Source organism: Fundulus heteroclitus, unplaced genomic scaffold, assembly GCF_011125445.2.
Source record: "Fundulus heteroclitus isolate FHET01 unplaced genomic scaffold, MU-UCD_Fhet_4.1 scaffold_59, whole genome shotgun sequence".
Lineage (NCBI taxonomy): Eukaryota > Metazoa > Chordata > Actinopteri > Cyprinodontiformes > Fundulidae > Fundulus > Fundulus heteroclitus.
In genome coordinates this window covers 47,160-69,329 of record NW_023397022.1, presented here as the reverse complement: position 1 = coordinate 69,329, position 22,170 = coordinate 47,160, and the positions used below count along the sequence as shown (strand labels likewise).

Genomic DNA, 22,170 nt, shown 5'->3' with positions numbered 1-22,170 from the left:
TATTAAAAACAGAGTATTGATATCTGTAGATGGAATATGTGAGAATCGTACCCGCTGTTTGCTCCCATCCTGTGTCGCCGCATTCTCTCTCTGTTCCAACTAAACGCTTCTTTAACCCTCCTATCGTCCTTGGGGTCAATTTGACCCCAAGGACCAAATTTGTTACTATATTTGAGGACGATAGGAGGGTTAAAGCATCAAAATGGTGATGTTAAAGTTTTTAATTGCCGTTAAGGTCATCTTTGCTTCACTGGCGGCTCTGAGCCGTGAGGCTGAACTGCAGGTAAGTTTACCTGATCACAACATGCTGGCGGGTCAAACTGAACAAACTGGACATAAACCGTCCCAATCAGAACTTTAGTCTCTGTCTCTAAAATGTTTTTAGTCTGATAAAAATGCCAACAGACAATTTTACAATAAAGCTTTTTGTTTTTAATAAAAATTATATTTGAAATATACACATGATGCATTCTCCCAAAATCACAGACATTTACAGAACATCAAGGCAACGTGGTGCAGAAAAGCAAAAAATCTTAATTTTCTGTGAAAATAAAAGGGAATAAAATCAGTAGTTCACAACATTTCCACCACCTGAAGCAACCGGTTCCTACAGGTCTGGATCAGCACCAGCGCCGTTTGGGATCGAAGCAAGAGAAAAACAGCCGGGATGTTCTCTTCAGAATAAAACAAAGAAAAACCTCTGACTTATTTCCGCCTTAATCAAGATCAAGATGCGACCTTGTATGCACGTTAAAACTGATTCTAATGAAAGTCCAATAATATTATACATCTGAATCAGAACCAGTGGTACTGCTCGGTCCAGTACAGTACAGTTTGGGTCAACAATGATTTCACTGGAATCCAGATCTGGTGGTTTCTCAACATCTTATGGACTAAATAAATTTTCCAACATATTCAGAACGGGTTTCTCCTCAGAGGAGCGGACCATCGCAGAGCGACTGGAACCGTCCGTTCATCAAACAGCTGAAAGGCAATAAATGTCACAGAAATGTTGGCACTCTGAACCGAGGTCTGAAGCCCCGGAGCTTAGGAGCGAGCGTTTCAAACAGGAAGTGAGTTTTAAAAGCTGAAACCTTCAAACGGTTCTAAATGAGCTGCAGAACCTCTGGTCCGGTCCTGGTTCCAGAACCAGCATCCAGAGAGCAGGACCAGCAGCTGCATAAATGGAGGCAACAGATGGAAAAGTTCTCAGTCTGATGGAAACTTTGGCAGAAAAATTACAATTCTAAATATTTTAGGTTCAAGATGTTTAACCTTCCAAGTTGGAAGAATTTCCTCCAAAGTTATTATTAAAGTTTATTATTAAAGTTTATTTTAGCAGTGTTTTGTGCTCTAAAATCCCTATGTGCAGATGGCGTTACCTGTACCTGCTACTAGGTACCTGTCCGTTACTGGTTACCTGTGACTAGTGACATGTCTGTTACTGGTTACCTGTGACTAGTGACCTGTCCGTTACTGGTTACCTGCTACTAGGTACCTGTCCGTTACTGGTTACCTGCTACTAGGTACCTGTATGTTACTGGTTACCTGTGACTAGTGACCTGTCCGTTACTGGTTACCTGCTACTAGGTACCTGTCTGTTACTGGTTACCTGCTACTAGTCATATGTCTGTTACTGGTTACCTGCTACTAGTCATATGTCTGTTACTGGTTACCTGTGACTAGTGATCTGTCTGTTGCTGGTTACCTGTGACTAGTGACCTGTCCGTTACTGGTTACCTGCTACTAGGTACCTGTCTGTTACTGGTTACCTGCTACTAGTCATATGTCTGTTACTGGTTACCTGCTACTAGTTACCTGTCTGTTACTGGTTACCTGTGACTAGTGACCTGTCCGTTACTGGTTACCTGCTACTAGGTACCTGTCTGTTACTGGTTACCTGCTACTAGTCATATGTCTGTTACTAGTTACCTGCTACTAGTTACCTGTCTGTTACTGGTTACCTGTGACCAGTGACCTGTCTGTTACTGGTGACCTGCTACTAGTTACCTGTCTGTTACTGGTTACATGTGACTAGTTACCTGCCTGTTACTGGTTACCTGTGACTAGTTACCTGTCTGTTACTGGTTACCTGCTACTAGTCATATGTCTGTTACTGGTTACCTGTGACTAGTGACATGTCTGTTACTGGTTACCTGTGACTAGTGACACGTCTGTTACTGGTTACCTGTGACTAGTGACCTGTCTGTTACTGGTTACCTGTGACTAGTGATCTGTCTGTTACTGGTTACCTGCTACTAGTTGCCTGTCTATTATTGGTTACCTGTGACTAGTGACCTGTCTGTTACTGGTTACCTGCTACTAGTTACCTGTCTATTATTGGTTACCTGTGACTAGTGATCTGTCTGTTACTGGTTACCTGCAACTAGTCATCTGTATGTTACTGGTTACCTGCTACTAGTCATATGCCTGTTACTGGTTACCTGTGACTAGTGATCTGTCTGTTGCTGGTTACCTGTGACTAGTTACCTGTGACTAGTTACCTGTCTGTTACTGGTTACCTGTGACTAGTGACCTGTCTGTTACTGGTTACCTGCTACTAGTTACCTGTCTGTTACTGGTTACCTGTGACTAGTGACCTGTCTGTTACTGGTTACCTGCTACTAGGTACCTGTCCGTTACTGGTTACCTGCTACTAGGTACCTGTATGTTACTGGTTACCTGTGACTAGTGACCTGTCCGTTACTGGTTACCTGCTACTAGGTACCTGTCTGTTACTGGTTACCTGCTACTAGTCATATGTCTGTTACTGGTTACCTGCTACTAGTCATATGTCTGTTACTGGTTACCTGTGACTAGTGATCTGTCTGTTGCTGGTTACCTGTGACTAGTGACCTGTCCGTTACTGGTTACCTGCTACTAGGTACCTGTCTGTTACTGGTTACATGTGACTAGTTACCTGCCTGTTACTGGTTACCTGTGACTAGTTACCTGTCTGTTACTGGTTACCTGCTACTAGTCATATGTCTGTTACTGGTTACCTGTGACTAGTGACATGTCTGTTACTGGTTACCTGTGACTAGTGACACGTCTGTTACTGGTTACCTGTGACTAGTGACCTGTCTGTTACTGGTTACCTGTGACTAGTGATCTGTCTGTTACTGGTTACCTGCTACTAGTTGCCTGTCTATTATTGGTTACCTGTGACTAGTGACCTGTCTGTTACTGGTTACCTGCTACTAGTTACCTGTCTATTATTGGTTACCTGTGACTAGTGATCTGTCTGTTACTGGTTACCTGCAACTAGTCATCTGTATGTTACTGGTTACCTGCTACTAGTCATATGCCTGTTACTGGTTACCTGTGACTAGTGATCTGTCTGTTGCTGGTTACCTGTGACTAGTTACCTGTCTGTTACTGGTTACCTGTGACTAGTGACCTGTCTGTTACTGGTTACCTGCTACTAGTTACCTGTCTGTTACTGGTTACCTGTGACTAGTTACCTGTCTGTTACTGGTTACCTGCTACTAGTGACCTGTCTGTTACTGGTTACCTGTGACTAGTTACCTGTCTGTTACTGGTTACCTGCTACTAGTTACCTGTCTGTTACTGGTTACCTGTGACTAATGACCTGTCTGTTACTGCTTACCTGTGACTAGTTACCTGTCTGTTACTGGTTACCTGCTACTAGTTACCTGTCTGTTACTGGTTACCTGTGACTAGTGACCTGTCTGTTACTGGTTACCTGTTACTAGTTATCTGTCTGTTACTGGTTACCTGCTACTAGTTACCTGTCTGTTACTGGTTACCTGTGACTAGTTACCTGTCTGTTACTGGTTACCTGGTGGCCCTGCATGGTCCGGTTCCTTCCTGAATTACTGCTGGAGACTCAAACCAGCATCTCCTCTGGGGTCCAGGGAGCAGACAGAAACTGGACCTGCACTGTAGAACCAGCTTTTTTTGTTTTAAAGTGTCTCAGGGTTTGCACTCATTTCTCATTCATACCTGCCTTTAGTTTAAATCTTGTTGAAATCTAAATGTTCTTGCATTTCTTTGTATATTTCATTATCTATTTGTGTCTTTTTAATAGTTTTAATGTTACAGTCTTGGAGTTTTTAAAAGTTCTGATGTGATAATATTCCTGAAATTAACACAAACTTTCCTCAAAAGGCCTTATTAAGAATTCTAACCAAATAAATATTTTACTGCTGAAGATTAAAATTAAATACAAAAATCTGTTTCTATACTTTTCCTCCAGTGATTTAGACTTTTATTTGTGGAATTCTCAAAATAAATTTAATGAAAGAAGAAAATAAATAGGGAGGTATTTAGATTCAGATGATAATACTTTGGACCTTTTCTGCCGCTTTAGGACGCATCAGAAACATCGTATTCATCTAAATCACACAGATGGACTCACAGCCCATTAAAGCGGATTCTCCATATTCAGCTCTGCCAGATTTCAGTTCAAGCTGAATTTTAGCAAAAAAACAGCCTCGGTGCTACCAGACCTTCACCTTTTAGTCTCTGCTAACAAGGTAGACGTTCCTGAAGAACCTGCTGTGTCGAGTAAACAGGTTGATAAATATAATTTACAAACTCTTTATAAAAATGTATAAAATTCAAAAATTATGAAAAAAATGTCTTTTAGTTATAATAATTACATGACTTCAAATTCCTAATTGCTAATTAATGTATTAATTAAGATACAAAAAATGAGGAAATATAAACTTTTAAAAATTATTTTAGTTGTAAAACCGTTCAATAAAAAGTTAAATTTTATAAATTTTCTACATTTTTATTTCATCATTTCTTGTCAAATGGAGACAAAAAACTCTTTAGAGTCTTTAAGTCCAGATAAGATGAGAAAAAAGGGTCTGATTGGAGTTTCTAGAACCTCTGATTCTGATCCAAAGTGACGGGTTGAAGGTTAAATGCTCAGTAAAATGTGGGCAGCAGACCTAGCGAGCCACAGGGAGGAGGAGCTAAAGTGAAGCTGGGATTTAACTAGCAACCAGAGAACCACTGAGCAGACCTTCATGAAGCTCCCTGATTGGTCCAAACGTCAGGAACATTTGGCTGAAGGTGATGGACCCAGCAGAGAAGCTCAGCGTCGATCAGCATGTTTCAGAGTTCTTCCAGCTGTTTGGGATCAAACAGGCTGAACATCTGTGAGCAAACACCTCCTGGAAGATTCACCCATCAACATGTGCAGACCTTCTCTTAGGGCTTTAGCTTCAGAACTCATGAAGAGGCGAAGAGTCCAGAAGCTGAAATGTTTCAGTTTGTTGCCGAGGCTCTCCAGGCCCATATCAGCCTCCAGTGGAACGTCGTCTTTCTCCTCCTCAGAACTCCTCCTTGATGTTCAGAGTCAGAGACGATGGAGAAACCAGCCCGTTGCTGCCGCTGCTGCTCGTCACCATGGCCACGCTGCTGCTGCCGTTGCCGTGGAGTCCGCCTCCTCCTCCGCTGCCACCGCTGCCGGTGGGGGGGGTGGGCGTGGTCGTGGAGGAGGCCGGCTGCTGCAGCTTCTTCTTGTTGATCTTTCGCTCCTTCGCTCGTCGGTTCTGGAACCAGATCTTCACCTGGAAAAGTTGGACCCATTTCAAAATTGAGGAACACCATTTATTCTACACGGCTTTACTGGGTCAGAACATGTAAGCCTAGAAGACCTCCGCAGGAAAACACGTTTACTTTATTCTAGTGAAAAACTGAAATCCTCAGAAAGGAAAGTTCTGAGAGTTTTTCCTGATTGACCAACAGATCAGAGAAGACCAGCAGCCCTGGTCTGCGTACCTGTCTCTCCGACAGACTGAGCGCCGTGGCCAGCTCCGCCTTCCTCCGGATGGTGATGTACTTGCTGTAGTGAAACTCCTTCTCTAGCTCCAGCCGCTGGTGGTCGGTGTACACCACCCGATATTTGTCCTTCGTCCGAGTCTTCCCATCTACAACACAGACAGACAGGAAAAGATCAACTCCTCTGTCGGGACGTGAGATGAGCTCAGGAGCTTTTATCAATTTCACTAATGATTCACTTAGCTAACAGTCTGTTAAAGCAGCAGCGTTCAGTCCGACAACAATATCTCGTTTCTTCATTCAAACACGTCAGAATACCGTGTTGGATAATAAACCAGCAGAAATATAAACTTAAAAACTTTCTGTGACTTTTCCAGAAAAATGTTTATGCCGATGATATTATGATCTTTCTATGCAGATGATATTATGATCTTTCTATGCAGATGATATTATGATCTTTCTATGCAGATGATATGATATTATGATCTTTCTATGCAGATGATATTATGCTCTTTCTATGCAGATGATATTATGATCTTTCTATGCAGATGATATTATGATCTTTCTATGCAGATGATATTATGATCTTTCTATGCAGATGATATTTTGATCTTTCTATGCAGATGATATTATGATCTTTCTATGCAGATGATATGATATTATGCTCTTTCTATGCAGATTATATTATGATCTTTCTATGCAGATGATATTATGATCTTTCCATGCAGATGATATTATGATCTTTCTATGCAGATGATATGATATTATGCTCTTTCTATGCAGATTATATTATGATCTTTCTATGCAGATGATATTATGCTCTTTCTATGCAGATGATATTATGCTCTTTCTATGCAGATGATATGATATTATGCTCTTTCTATGCAGATGATATGATATTATGATCTTTCTATGCAGATGATATTTTGATCTTTCCATGCAGATGATATTATGATCTTTCTATGCAGATGATATGATATTATGCTCTTTCTATGCAAATTATATGATATTATGATCTTCCTATGCAGATGATATTATGCTCTTTCTATGCAGATGATATGATATTATGATCTTTCTATGCAGATGATATTATGCTCTTTCTATGCAGATGATATGATATTATGATCTTTCTATGCAGATGATATTATGCTCTTTCTATGCAGATGATATTATGATCTTTCTATGCAGATGATATTATGATCTTTCCATGCAGATGATATTATGATCTTTCCATGCAGATGATATTATGATCTTTCTATGCAGATGATATTATGCTCTTTCTTTGCAGATGATATTATGATCTTTCTATGCAGATGATATGATATTATGATCTTTCTATGCAGATGATATTATGCTCTTTCTATGCAGATGATATTATGATCTTTCTATGCAGATGATATTATGATCTTTCTATGCAGATGATATTATGATCTTTCTATGCAGATGATATTATGATCTTTCTATGCAGATGATATTATGATCTTTCCATGCAGATGATATTATGCTCTTTCTATGCAGATGATATGATATTATGATCTTTCTATGCAGATGATATTATGCTCTTTCTATGCAGATGATATTATGATCTTTCTATGCAGATGATATTATGATCTTTCCATGCAGATGATATTATGCTCTTTCTATGCTGATGATATTATGCTCTTTCTATGCAGATGATAGGATATTATGCTCTTTCTATGCAGATGATATGATATTATGATCTTTCTATGCAGATGATATTATGATCTTTCTATGCAGATGATATTATGATCTTTCTATGCAGATGATATGATATTATGCTCTTTCTATGCAGATTATATTATGATCTTTCTATGCAGATGATATTATGCTCTTTCTATGCAGATGATATGATATTAAGATCTTTCTATGCAGATGACGCTATTATTTCATGCTGGCAGCTAAATTATCAGGTGTTTTTACATACATCAAGCATTCAGTCCATTATCTCTGCTTTTAGCAACATTATGACCACTGACTGGTAAGCAGCTCTGTCTCTTTATGATGGCATCTGTTTAAGGGTGGGATGGGGAAGACAGCAAGTGAAGATCAGATCTGATGTGTTACAGGAAGAATGGCCAGCGTGAGGATTTGAGCAAGCAGGACAAGAAGGATCTAACTGTGATCGCTGAACAACTGGGTCAGAACATTTCCAAAACTGGAGCTGTCCTGGTCTGCAACAGTCAGTATCTATCAAGTGTGGACCAAAGAAGGGACATCGTTGAACCAGCAACAGAGTCATAAAGGATGGCCCACGTGTTCTGATCCAATAGACAAGCTACTCTAGCTCTGACTAGTTAATGCTGGCTGACATTGAACGGTGTCAGAACACAGAGTAGATTACAGCAGGGATGTTCTGTGTGAGACTTCATGGCTGCTGACCACTCCTGTCCACCAACAACAGGCGTGTGGGCATCAGAGCAGGAAAAGGCTGTGCCATCCATGTTGATGTTACTTCAGCACGTACCACCCACTCAACCACTGGTGGCTGAGGATGCTCCCTGCCACCAAACACAAATGGTTCAGGTATGGTTGGCAGCCTCCAAACTGCCCTGGTCTGTGGGATGTGATGGACAAACAACTCTAGAGAACCTGGAGGAACGTCTCACACCTTCCACTACTCAGGAAGCTTGGTGCCAGAAACCTCAGCAGGCTTTCAGGGATCTGCTGGAGTCCATGGCTGCTGGGTGAGGCCTGCTGTCACAGCAGTAAGTAAGTAAGTAAAATGTATTTATATAGCACTTTTCTCAGATAAAAATCACAAAGTGCTTCACAGTAAAATACAAATACAAAGGAAAAAACAGTATACAGCAATACTAAACAGCATTTTAAAACAAAATGGAAAACATACAAACAAAACCATAAAACCCACATGTCTAATTAAAAGCCTGCTTGAATAGCAGCGTCTTTAGTTGCTTTTTAAAAGAAGCAACAGAGTTCAAACAACGTAAAGAAAGAGGCAAAACATTCCACAGCCTCGGAGCCACTGCCTGGAATGAGCGATCCCCTCTAGTTTTAAAATAAGAGTGTAGGACCACTAACAATGATTGGCCCAGTGACCTCAGACTACGGGTCGGAGTATGGAGCTGTATCAGCTCAGAAATGTAGGGAGGAGCTAGACCATGCAGGGCTCTAAAAGTAAGGACAAACATTTTGAATTGCGTTCTATACTGGACCGGTAGCCAATGCAAAGCCGGCAATACTGGGGTAATGTGTTCCTGCAGCAGAGTTCTGGACAACCTGGAGACGGTTCAGCTCCTTCTTGCTCAAACGTGTAAAAAGACTGTTGCAATAGTCCAACCGTGAGGAGATAAAAGCATGAATAATCATTTCCAACTCACCCTTTGACACAAATGGTCTTAATTTGGAGATATTTCTTAGTTGGAAATAACAGTTTCTAACTAATTGTTTGGAGTGGTTCTCCAAGGAGGACATCGCTGTATTGAACACAACACCTAAGCTCCTGAGGCTCGGCTGAACAGACGAGCCTCAGTCAGCAATATATTGCTTTATCTGAGGGATTTTACATTCAGGTGCGATAATTAGTGTTTCCGTTTTCTCTGAAAACGGGGAGAGACCTGGTCATAATGTAATGCCTGATTGGTGAAAGTGTGACAGAGCTCCATCCATCATCCATCATCAGTTTATTTGTTTAGCAGATTTCAGTAACCAGACAATTCAAAGTGTTGAAAACGACCAGATCAGAAAACATTGCAGAGAAATAGTAGCAGCAGGTTAAGCTATCAGACAAGTTGGACTCAAACGTCAGCATTAACATTTAAAGGCAACTCTAACCAAACAGCTTTTAATCTTGATTTGAAGGAACTCAGGCTTTCAGCTCTTTTCCAGCCCTCTGGGAGTTTTTTCCAGATAAGTGGAGCATAGGAACTAAAAACTGCTTCTCCAGGTTGGGTTCTGGTTCTGGTTCCATCCATCCATCAGCTTAGTGCTTTCAGTTCTCACTGGATGTAATTAATGTAAATAATGTAAATAATTAGCAAACCAGCAACCGATCTGTTTGATGAAAGTGTCATTTAGAGGTTTTATTGCTGACTGCAGGCAGGCCAAGCCTTTCATGATTCCACCGAGCTGTGAAATCACAGCTGTCAGTATGTAAAAATGTGAATGAAGTCGTAACTTTTTATATTATGTGTTGTAAAGCTGAGGCAGAAGGTGCCGTCAGACTGGAGGAGTCGTGTGTTCTCACCATCACTCCTCTATTCAAATGGCTCCCTGCCCCGGCTGCATTTGCATGAACTGAGCTTTTATCAGCTTTTATTCATTTATGGGCTCCGAGTTCACATGTTGCTGTTAAAAGCTGACACAACCTGGGCTGTTTGTGTTCAGGCCACAACCCGGGGCCTACATTACCCACAATTCATCTGGCACTGCACCAGGCTATCAGGGTTATGCTTTTAAGGCCTAAAGAAAACCTGACCTGCAGCAGAATTCACCAGTGCTTCTGTTTCCACTGGAGGAATCTGACTCTGATCATGATTAGCTGATTATACAATAATACCATAAATCAATAATGCAGCAATAAATCAAACTCAGGCTAGAAAGCATGAACACACTGTGGACTAGCGGACAGACTGAGGCCATGAAGCAGCGATGAGGAAGCAGGAGGAGATATAATTTCATCATTATGTTCATGTAGGAGGTGGGAGTGCTGCAGCGGTCCACATACACATACATACACACAGTGATGGGTGCAGAAAATGAGAATTACCTTCACTGTTATGTACGTGGACCAGGTTGGTATCAATGATCTGTTCTGCAGCCCTAACAGCCCGGTTCTGTTTGGTACCAGGCCCAGACCAGACAGGGAAGACCAGAACCCGATCAGCACGTCTGAAGCTTCTCAGTCACTTTCACCTTTGACCCGTTGAGCCTCAACTCTGGTTCTGATCTTCACCCGTCCCAGAACTTCAGTGGGTCGAGTCACTTCATCGAGTCAACGACCACATGTTCTGCTGGATCCACAACCAGAGAACGTTGGGAACATTGTGTTGGCTGCCGGTCCAGATCGCCGGTACCGTTCACAGATGTTCTGGTCCAGGTCATGGTACCGTTCACAGATGTCTCTGCTCTGTCTTCTCTAACATAGAAAGTACTCCTGGATCAATGTGAGCTTCTGTGCTTTCTGTGTCTCTGCTCTGTCTTCTCTAAGCCCCAGTGGGTGGAGGCAGATGAGCGTTCACACTGAGCCTGGTTCTGGTTCTGCTGGAGGTTCTCCTCCCTGTTAAAGGGGAGTTTTCCTCTCCACTGTCGCTTCATGCATGCTCAGTATGAGGGATTGCTGCAAAGCCATGTACAATGCAGATGACTCTTCCTGTGGCTCTACGCTCTTTCAGGAGGAGTGAATGCTGCTTGGAGAGACTTGAAGCAATCAACTGGTTCCCTTATATCGGACATTTTTTACCAATCTGTATAATCTGATTGATTTTGACTTTGTAAAGAACCTCAAGATGACATGTTTCATTAATTGGCGCTATATAAATAAAATTGAATTTAATTGAATTGAATAGATGTGCTGGTCCATATTGCTGGTACTGTTCACAGATGTTCTGGTCCAGTCTCCCTGCTGATGTCAGAAAGACTGGACCATCAAAGTGGTTCTCTGTCTGCGGTCCGAACGGACTCTCTGTAGAACCAGTAGAACTGGGCCCAGCACCTGGTTTGTAACTGAAACCAGTTTGGCGGAACCAGTCCTGGTGGTTCTGTTCACCAGCCAGGTTCAACAGAACCACAGGACATCTGCCCCTGCCATCAGAACACAGGTTCTGGACTCTCTCCATGTGAGCTGTGACCCAGAGAACCTCTACGGAACCGGATGTCCTTCTGACCGCATCCATCCAGAACATCGTGTGAAAGGTCCGATTTGAGGTTCTGGCGGTCACCACAGCCACCGAGGTCCACGTCTCCTGGTTCCACCAGGCCGCCGTCCTTCTGACAGCTGGTTCTGGAGGACCCGATGCGGGTCAGAAGAACCCGACTTTGGGCCTCAACAGCTGGACCCTCACCTCTGGCCCGGTTCTGGGGCGCCAGGCGGATTCTGGAAGAGCTTCCAGGAGACAGAACCATCCCAGCTGGAGCTGAATGAGCAGGAAACAGCAGAACCAGCTGTCGGACCGGGCCGTGTTCTGCTGCCGGCCTGTCGGAGCGGTCCGATTAAAGCGCTCATTATCACGCTCCGGTTCCACATTAACTCTGAACACACAGCGGTCCGGTCGGCGCCGGCTGCCCCCCCCCCCCCACTCAGCGCCACCAACTCAAACATGTCGGCGCCGCAGCAACATCTGTCCGACCCGCTCCGCGCCGAGTCAGAACCAACGTGGGCGGATAAAACGAGACATAATGAAGGAGAAGGAATCGACTTTGTTCATCCAGGCGTTGACCGGCTGGACGGACAGCAGCTGCAGGCTGTCCCCAGAGCCCAGATCAGAACCAGAACCATGGCAAAGGTTCTGCAGAGTTCTGGGAGACGAGACGCCGAAACTTTGGACCCGTTAAAAAGCTCAAAGCAACCAAAGGTTTCAGCAACAGGAAGCTGAGACCATCTCTGGATCACCTCCGGTACCGGGTCTCCTCTCATCCAGACAGAACCGACCCATTATCAGGGTTCTGCCAGCATCTTCAATGTGCTGTTGGGTCAGACAGGTCATGATGCCGTGGACTCTAACCGGGCTCTCAGACAAACGGGCCCACAGAACCACACATGGAGCTGGTTCTGAACCGCCCGCAGTCCAGTTACAGTGATGTCGGGCGCCGCGGTCCCGGTACCGGCCCAAAACGAGCCACTGAAGCTGGCCGTGTGGACCTGGTGACCCCCAGATGTTTTCAGCACCAGCATCAGTGTCGGGTCTCAGTTCTGAGGGTCAAACCGGACTCAGTGAAGCTGCCTGGTTCCGTGTCATCAAAGTTTGGACTGAAAACCAAACATTTGGTTCTGGATCATCGCAGCCGACCAGGATGAAATCTGTTAAAAGTCTGGACCGGTCCAGACGGTCCAGACGGCGCCGCTGTGATTAATTTTAAACATGTTGGACATTTATAGCAGAAAGTTCTGACCCGATCCTTCCAGGTTCTGGTTCCGTTGGTCTGTATGATGGTCTTTGGGTCAGAACTTCATGTTTGGATCCAGAACATCCGTCTTTGTTCACATGCTTTTATTTTGAAAGCACAGCAATGGGGACGACCCTTCTGTGACGTCATCAGGGAGCAGCCAATCAGATCAGCCGCTCCAGCTGGAGTAAAATCCTGGTTATCGTCCTCAGAATAACGGCATATTTAAAACATTTTGAAGCGTTTTATCATATATATAAATAAATATTATGGATATATTTGCTGGAGATGAACGAGTCTGAGCCCCGCGTGTCACTGAGCGGAGAAACGGTACCTGAGCTACAGGTGAGGCTAAAAGCCACGAGGACTGTTGGAACTAAACAGCAGCAAAGCATCATTTCACCTGCAGTTTTTCAATAAAGCAACAATAAAAGTCTTTGAACGAATGAAAAACATTAAAATTATAAAACAAAAGTAAGAAATTAGAACTGGTCCCAGATTCTACTAGCGGTTCCTCTCGTCTTAACGAGCTCCTCCTAATTAACCTTCCTCAGGAAAACTAATCATCATCATCATCATCATCATCACCACCATCATCATCATCATCATCATCATCATCATCATCATCATCATCATCATCATCATCACCATCATCACCACCATCATCATCATCATCACCATCATCACCATCATCATAAGTCATCATCATCATCACCCATCATCCATCATCATCATCATCACCCGCACCAGCATCAGCAGCAGCACCATCATCAGCAGCATCACCACCATCAGCATCACCACCAGCATCAGCATCCATCATCAGCAGCATCATCATCATCACCATCAGCAGCAGCAGCATCAGCAGCAGCACCATCACCCGCACCAGCAGCAGCATCAGCAGCACCCCACCATCATCAGCATCAGCACCATCAGCACCAGCATCATCAGCAGCAGCACCACCATCAGCAGCATCAGCACCACCATCATCAGCACCAGCAGCACCACCATCATCAGCATCATCACCATCATCACCATCAGCAGCAGCAGCAGAAGCATCATCAGCAGCACCCGCATCATCATCAGCATCAGCATCACCCGCACCATCATCATCATCAGCACCATCATCAGCATCACCACCATCACCATCATCACCACCATCATCATCATCATCACCATCATCATCATCATCATCACCCTCACCATCATCACCATCATCATCATCATCATCACCCTCACCATCATCATCATCATCACCATCATCATCACCATCACCATCATCATCATCACCACCATCATCATCATCATCATCATCATCATCATCATCATCATCATCATCATCATCATCATCATCACCACCATCACCACCATCATCATCATCATCACCATCATCACCATCATCATAATCATCATCATCATCACCCTCACCATCATCATCATCATCATCACCCTCACCATCATCATCATCATCACCATCATCATCATCACCACCATCACCATCATCACCATCATCACCACCATCATCATCATCATCACCATCATCATCATCATCATCACCCTCACCATCATCATCATCACCATCATCATCATCATCATCATCATCATCATCATCGCGCGGTTTAAAGTCTCCCACTGATGATGTTTTTAGGCGTTTTCATCAAACTAACCTGTAGAATCAGGACAGAATAATTTTTTGTGTCCCGGTTCTGTATCAAACTGCCTGGTGTTGCATTTATTCTACTTGATTCTAATTTATTCTACTTTATTCTAATTTATTCTACTTTATTTTAATTTATCGTCCTTCATAAGGAGGTTTGTGCTCCATTGTTGATATAAAATCATTTTCTTGTTTCTGCAGGATTTTATTTTCTCTTGCTGCTGTTTTAATTAATATTAAATTATGAAGTTATTCTGCAGACAGAGACGCGCTGAGCCTGCAGTGGACCTGCAGGTTCTGCTGGACCCGCTGATGTTCTGCTGAAGGACTGGTCAGTATCATGCAGCTCCGGTCCAGTTCCGGTCCGCTCAGCCTCCTGGATCCAGGTAAACACGGCAGCGTGCCGCCGGTACTGGAGCGAACCGGCCCACTGAGCACCGGGTCCAGTTATCACAGAACCAGCCGAAGGTTTACGTCTCAAGCTTAGAACCGAATCCTGAAAGGCAGAATGAAGATACAGTCTGGTTCTGTTCAGAGGACAGAACCAGCTGGGTTCGGATGATCTGGGCCTTTAAAGGTTCGGCACATTTGTTCCGATGTTTTTTTTCCTTGTATTTTATTTCAGGGCAGAAATAAAAGATTCAGGAACAGAAATGAACGAAGGAAAAAGTTGCGGTTCTGGTTCCGCTTCATCCAGCAGCGTCGTGCGTCCCGGCGGCACATTTAAAGCGCCGCTAAGGCGCACCGAACCGCGGTGGACCGGACCGCGGCCGCCGAACTGGGTCAGAACTCCGACGTGTTCTGATGAAATGTTTCGGTTCTCAGGTTAAAAATGAACGAATGCTTCAGTTGAACGAGAAAAGTTTAATATTATTGATAAAATGAAATTGAAGTGAGAGAAGAAAGCAAAACGGTTCTAAAATTATTATGAATTAAAAAATCAGATCCAACCTCCTGGGAGCTAAATGATAAATTAGATTTATTGATAAAAAGAAATGGCTCAGATTATTATTATTATTATTATTATTATTATTATTTATTATTATTATTATTATTATTATTATTATTATTATTATTATTATTATTATTATTATTAACTACTAATAAAAATGATAATAATTATAATATAATCAGCATAATTTTTATCATCATTATTTTATTATCATATTATTATATTATTACATTATTCTTATTTTATTCTTATGTTATTATTACATTATTCTTATGTTATTCTTATGTTATTATTACATTATTCTTATTTTATTCTTATGTTATTATTACACAGTGGCGCAGTGCGTAGCGCTGTTGCCTTGCAGCAAGAAGGTCCTGGGTTCAAGTACACCCCTGGGTCTTTCTGCATGGAGTTTGCATGTTCTCCCTGTGCATGCATGGGTTCTCTCCGGGTACTCCGGCTTCCTCCCACAGTCCAAAAACATGACTGTTAGGTTAATTGGCTTCTCCAAATTGTCCTTAGGTGTGAGTGTGTGCAAGAATGGTTGTTTGTCCTGTTTGTCTCTGTGTTGCCCTGCGATAGACTGGCGACCTGTCCAGGGTGAACCCCACCTCTCGCCCATTGAACACTGGAGATAGGCACCAGCAACCCCCGCGACCCCATGAGGGATTAAGCGGTTCGGAAAATGGATGGATGGATGGATGGGTTATTATTACATTATTCTTATTTTATTCTTATGTTATTATTACATTATTCTTATGTTATTCTTATGTTATTATTACATTATTCTTAATTTCTTCTTGTGTTATTATTACATTATTCTTATGTCATTATTACATTATTCTTATTTTATTCTTATGTCATTATTACATTATTCTTATTTTATTCTTATTCTAGGCGCCTGTGTCCGCTGCTATCTGCTCTCTTTTCATATCTCCCTCATATTAAAATGTTCAACAGTCTCTGCTGGCAGCGGCTGTACTGACGGTCCAAAGCGGCCCTGAACCAAGTCGCAGAACCACCAGAACCAGAACATTTTTCATGTTAAACTAAATAAAACTAAAAGTTTAAAGTGTGATTATTGTGATTATTCCGGCACCGTGATTTCTGCTTGGTTCCGGTTCTTACTTGGGTTGCTGGGCGGCGCGGAGGTTCGGATCCAGTCGTACGGGTTCCTCCTCCTCGGGGATCCGGGGGACAGCTGCCCCGCCGACGGGTTCAGGCCGGCGGGCAGCAGCGCGGGCGGCTGTCCGGGGAACTCGGCGGGGCTGAAGCTCAGCGTGGGGCCGCTGACCCCGGGCCCGGCGGGGGGTCCCCCCACCGCGGCGGCGGCAGCGGCGGCGGCGGCGTAGTGATGGGAGGACCAGTCGTCCCGGGCCGGGGGAGGAGGCGGCGGGTAGGCCGGGCTCCAGCCGCCGGCCCCGGGCCCGGGCCCGGCCTGCTGCGGCTCGTTGCCCAGGCCGTGGTGGTGGTGGTGGTGGTGGTAACCGGCGAAGTCCGAGTACTGCGGCGGAGCCGGTACCGCGAAGCTCTGCGGGCTGAGGCTGAGGCCCGGATGGCGGCCCACCGGGTTCTGGTGCGGGTACATGCCGGGCTCCTTGTCCAGCTGCAGGTAACTGACGTACATCTTCCCAGGTGAGGGCTCTCCCTCAGCATACTGCGGCTCCAGCCTGCCTGCTGCCGCTCACCTGTCCGCAGGTGAGCTCTGTGTGTCCGCGTGTCCGTGGGCCTGCGCGCGCCTCCACCTGCTGCTCGTCTGTCTGCGCGCGCTCCGGCTGCCACCTGTTAAAAACGGAGCGGTCACATGGTCCGTTTATGGTTCCGATCTCCTCCTCCTCCTCCTCCTCCTCCTCCTCCTCCTCCTCCTCCTCCTCCTCCTCTTCCTCACCGCGGCCTCCTGCAGGACCGCCGCGGTGACGTCACAGTCCGTGGCGGCACTCATCAATGAGCCGCACAGATCCGCCCATCCATCCATCATCCATCCATCCATCATCCATCCATCCATCATTCATCCATCCATCCTTCATCCATCCATCCACCATCCTTCCATCATCTATCATCCATCATCCATCCATCCATCCATCATTCATCCATCCATCCTTCATCCATCCATCATTCATCCATCCATCCTTCATTCATCCATCCATCCATCATCTATCCATCCATCATTCATCCATCCATCCTTAATCCACCCTTCATTCATCCATCCATCCTTCATCCATCCATCCATCCATCCATCCATCATCTATCATCCATCATCCATCCATCCATCCATCATTCATCCATCCATCCTTCATCCATCCATCATTCATCCATCCATCCTTCATTCATCCATCCATCCATCATCTATCCATCCATCATTCATCCATCCATCCTTAATCCACCCTTCATCCATCCATCCATCCATCCATCCATCCATCCATCCATCCATCCATCCATCCATCCTTCATTTATCCATCCATTCATCCGTCCATCCATCATCTATCATCCATCCATCCATCCATCCATCATCCATCAAATTATTTACAGAAAAATTGAATCTAGATTTTTTCCTTCTGAACCAAAAAAATAAACTGATATTAAAGATCGGAATAAATATTTCTCATAATTTATGTTAAAATGTTGATTATATTTATCTAGATAAATACAAATAAATAATTTGATATTGTTGGAGTTGAAGTTATAAAAAATTGGAAATGTGTTTTTTATAATTGGAAATATATATTTACACTTTATTTTATATTAGTTTTTTTATTAACTTAAACATTTTTTGGTTTCGTTTGATTCTTGTCTAACGAAATTAATTTAAGTTCAGCTTTCCTGCAAATGAATAATAATAATAATAATAATAATAATAATAATAATAATAATAATAATAATAATAATAATAATAATATAGCAGAAATTTAAACATTTAAACAGGTTGAAATACAGTAGAGTCAGACTTCAAAAGGTTGTTGGTTCTGGTTCTGAACTGAATCGATGAAGGATGGAGATTATGAGAAAAATGTTCCGCTGGTTTATTTTATCTGAATCAATCTTTTAAATTTAATAGAAATATTCTAATTCTAAGGCTGAGAATTTAAAATGTTTTCAGGACGAAAATCTTCATTAAAGTGAAACTAAAACTAAAACGCCTTGTGTTTGTTGGACGGACCAGAACCGGGCCGCCTGGATGCCAGGTTGTAATTTACTGCAGTTTGTTGCTCCAGAAGAACCGAACCGAGCTCAGAACCTTCTGCCTCCTTTATGGCCCATGAACATGAAGCCGGCCAGTCCTCCTCATCCAACTGATCAAACTGGACCTGGGTTCGGGCGCGGACGGGTTCTGGTGTCCGGACCGGCCCTGTCTACCGGCTTCATCGGAGCTCTGCGGGGCTGATCCAGAACCCCCTCCCCCGTTCAATGTACGACCAGCACCGAACTTTACCTTTGGACCGCTGTCACCTGCGCGGATCCACGCAGGAGCACGCATGCTCAGACGGAGCCAAGCAGGTAGAAGACACAAGAAAACACACCTGTGGGTGTGCAGGTAAGAGAAGGGCCGGAAACGAGCCGATATATGTATTTACTGAATAAGAGATTTTATATATATATATATATATATATATATATATATATATATATATATATATATATATATATATAATCTCTTATTCAATAAACCTGACTACTATCGAAGAAAAGTTTATTTATTTCAGTTCCTTCATTACATATCTTAATTCCATAACTCCATAATTCCATAGCTATATATGGATCAGTATAGTGATGAAAACAGACTGATGATGTTTTAAAGCCTTTAATTCAGTTTTTCCTGCTCCAGCTAATAAAATCCGATTATTGCAAAGTTTTTCATGCAGAAATGGGAAGTTGATGAAAAGTGTGTTTATTACCAGCTTAAAAGTTTTTCCAAAGATACTTTTATCTTACAAATGCATATTGTAAAATAATTGTTACTACGACTGTGTGTGTGTATATATATATATATATATATATATATATATATATATATATATATATATATATATATATATATATTATATTTTTATATTATTTCACACGTAACTTTGGTTCCTTTGAGCTGCAGGAGGTCAGAAAGCCACTCAGAGGCTGTTAGTTCATTTCACTTTAATAATAAAAAGGAAACTAAAATAAACATCTGAAATAAAAATACATGGCAAACAGAACTGATTACGAGGATAATCATGGTCGCTGATGATACAGTAGCTGTAATAATAGTCACCAGAATAATAATAATAATTATTATTATTATTAGTAGTAGTAGTAGTATCTGAAGCAGCATAATAATAGAAATTAATAGAAATAAAGCTTGAAAACATCAGCCTATGTTTAATTAATCTAAGTGTGTTTTTCACTGAATAAATGCACTTTTTAATAATATTCTCCTTTATTGATTATAACAGTTTTTCCAGTATGGACCGCAGCTCTAGTTTAACTTTTATCACATTTTCTACTCAGGAAGCCTCGGAGTGTTTTCTCCCGGCAGGGATTCAAACCGACAACCCTGAGAAATGCTCCATGCCTCCTGCTGAGGAATGAGTCTTTATGGATTTATGGGAGATTTATTGTTTTACGCTGATGAGTATTTAGTTTAGTCAGATTTCATGTGTTTGAGTGTTTGACTGCAGCTTTAATGATGTTTGACCTTCTGCCTGCAGCAGAACCTCAGGAGGAACATCCAGAACCTCAGCAGGAACATCCAGAACCTCAGGAGGAACATCCAGAACCTCAGCAGGAACATCCAGAACCTCAGGAGGAACATCCAGAACCTTCATCAACGTGTTTCAACACTTTGAATCATTTCGTTTTTGGTAGAAACCTTTAAATAATAAACCTTATATAATTTCTTTTTATTATTAATTATTTAGGCAATAAAATTATCGATTTGATCTTATTTTAAAGAATGAAAACAGCTGTGATGAACTAATATTAGATTTATTCTGTAAAAGCACCAAGCAGAAGAACAATTAATGACCAGAACCAAAATCTTCTGGTTTCAGAAAAACAACATTTAAAAAAAAGTAAAATAAAAATAAAAGAGACGGAAAAACGGTTCTGGGCAGGGACTGGACCGGGTCGGTCTTTCTGTCAGAACAACCAGTTATTTTTATTATTATTTGAAATGTTTCATTTTGCGGGATCTAAACTTTTATTGTGAGGTTCTAAAGTTCCCTGGAGAAACCCGGGGAAACAACAGAACCCGGTCAGAACCCGGTCCACTCAGTGTTCCCGGTGTTGGGCTGAACTAGGACCGGCTGAACGGATCCGCCTGATTTAATCAGTGAATCCGTGAATCAATGAATCAGTGAATCAGTGAATCAGCTCCTCTGAGCGTCGCGGAAGCTGAAACGCAGAACTGAGCCGAACCCTGAAGCTCAGAGGTTCTGTTCCCTCTCACCTGTCCGCAGGTGAATCATTAACCCAGGTGCTCATAAAACCTGACTTTATGGAGGATGATGATGATGATGGTGGGTCATAAAGGAGGAAGATGGGGGTCAGAACACAGTCGGTGTCATAAGTGACCTTTCAAAATAAAAGCGGGATTCTGTGCCGACAGCGACGCTCTCAGAACCGCCTGGAGGACTGAATGTTCGGATTTTAATCCTTTCATTATGATGATGAAGAACCAGAACCATCTTGGTTCTAAAACCTGGAACCATGGAACCCAGCAGCAGACAGGAGGCTTTCGCTTCTAATAATTTATAATTTTTCTGCTCATAGCAGGATGGATCCAGAGTTTTGGTTCTGGTTCTGTTGGTTCTGGTTCTGTTGGTTCTGGTCTGGACTCAGACGCTCGTTGAGGCGCACCGACCTTCCTGGAGGTGGGTTGGACTCTGCTGCCCCCTGGTGGCAGCATCACCTCTCTGGTCCGGGTTCCTCCAGGTTCCATAGAGGTCCTCCAGGATCCAGCAGGTTCTACAGCTCAGCAGCTTTGGAACATGGATCAGGAACCTTCCGGTTCTGAGAGAAAAGCATCAGAACAACGTTTCCCAGAAGCCAGAAAGAAAACGTTTTGAAAGGAAATTAAATGAAACACAATAAATCATCCAACTTTTACAAAGGATAAAAAACTTCAACTGTAGAACGAGGCCGGTTCTGTCGCCTTTTCCATAGACGTTAAATAATAATAAGGGAGAATAAAAATATAAAGCGAGTAGTTTGAGGTTAAAAAAACATCTAATTATTTAAATTATAACAATTATTATTATTATTATTATTATCTTTTATAATTAAAACACATTTCAATTCAATTCAATTCAATTTTATTTATATAGCGCCAATTCATGAAACATGTCATCTCAAGGCACTTTACAAAGTCAAGTTCAATCATATTATACAGATTGGGTCAGATTATACAGATTGATCAAAAATTTCCTATATAAGGAACCAGTTGATTGCATCAAAGTCCCGACAAGCAGCATTCACTCCTGGAGAACCGTAGAGCCACAGGGAGAGTCGTCTGCATTGTTGATGGCTTTGCTGCAATCCCTCATACTGAGCAAGCATGAAGCGACAGTGGAAAGAAAAACTCCCCATTAGCGGGAAGGAAAACCTCCGGCAGAACCGGGCTCAGTGTGAACGGTCATCTGCCTCGACCGACTGGGGTTACAGAAGACAGAGCAGAGACACAACAAGAGAAACAAAAAAGCACAGAAGCACACATTGATCTAGTAATCTGTTCTACATTAGATGGTAGTAGCGG

At 42.7% G+C, this 22,170-nt stretch overlaps 1 protein-coding gene across 9 annotated transcripts; it reads right to left on the bottom strand.

Moving 5' to 3' along the window:
- Positions 1–409: 409 nt before the first annotated feature.
- cdx1b (caudal type homeobox 1 b) lies at positions 410–21,654 on the bottom strand. Of its 9 annotated transcripts, none has more exons than XR_004929892.1 (5): positions 21,280–21,654; positions 16,575–17,228; positions 5,758–5,906; positions 1,549–5,546; positions 410–1,452 (listed from the first exon to the last, which is right to left on the bottom strand). XR_004929892.1 is itself a non-coding variant. In XM_036133203.1 (4 exons), exons 2-4 carry the CDS (start codon positions 17,071–17,073, stop codon positions 5,307–5,309), a joined length of 888 nt encoding a protein of 295 aa, XP_035989096.1. In that variant the 5' UTR covers positions 17,074–17,228; positions 21,280–21,654; the 3' UTR covers positions 410–5,306. The 9 variants fall into 9 exon arrangements, 1 of the variants encoding a protein (XP_035989096.1); XR_004929896.1 differs by having other exon boundaries at positions 410–1,498; positions 2,075–5,546; XR_004929894.1 differs by having other exon boundaries at positions 410–1,836; positions 2,491–5,546.
- Positions 21,655–22,170: the final 516 nt, after the last annotated feature.

Bases quoted from the DNA above. Each gene is read 5' to 3' on its own strand.
- cdx1b (XM_036133203.1), bottom strand. From the start codon at position 17,073: ATGTACGTCAGTTACCTGCAGCTGGACAAGGAGCCCGGCATGTACCCG. The intron at 5,907-16,574 runs GTAAGAACCGGA...TCTGTGTTGTAG, and splicing joins CGCGCCGCCCAGCAACCCAA to ATGGGAAGACTCGGACGAAG. The intron at 5,547-5,757 runs GTACGCAGACCA...CAACTTTTCCAG, and splicing joins TCAGTCTGTCGGAGAGACAG to GTGAAGATCTGGTTCCAGAA.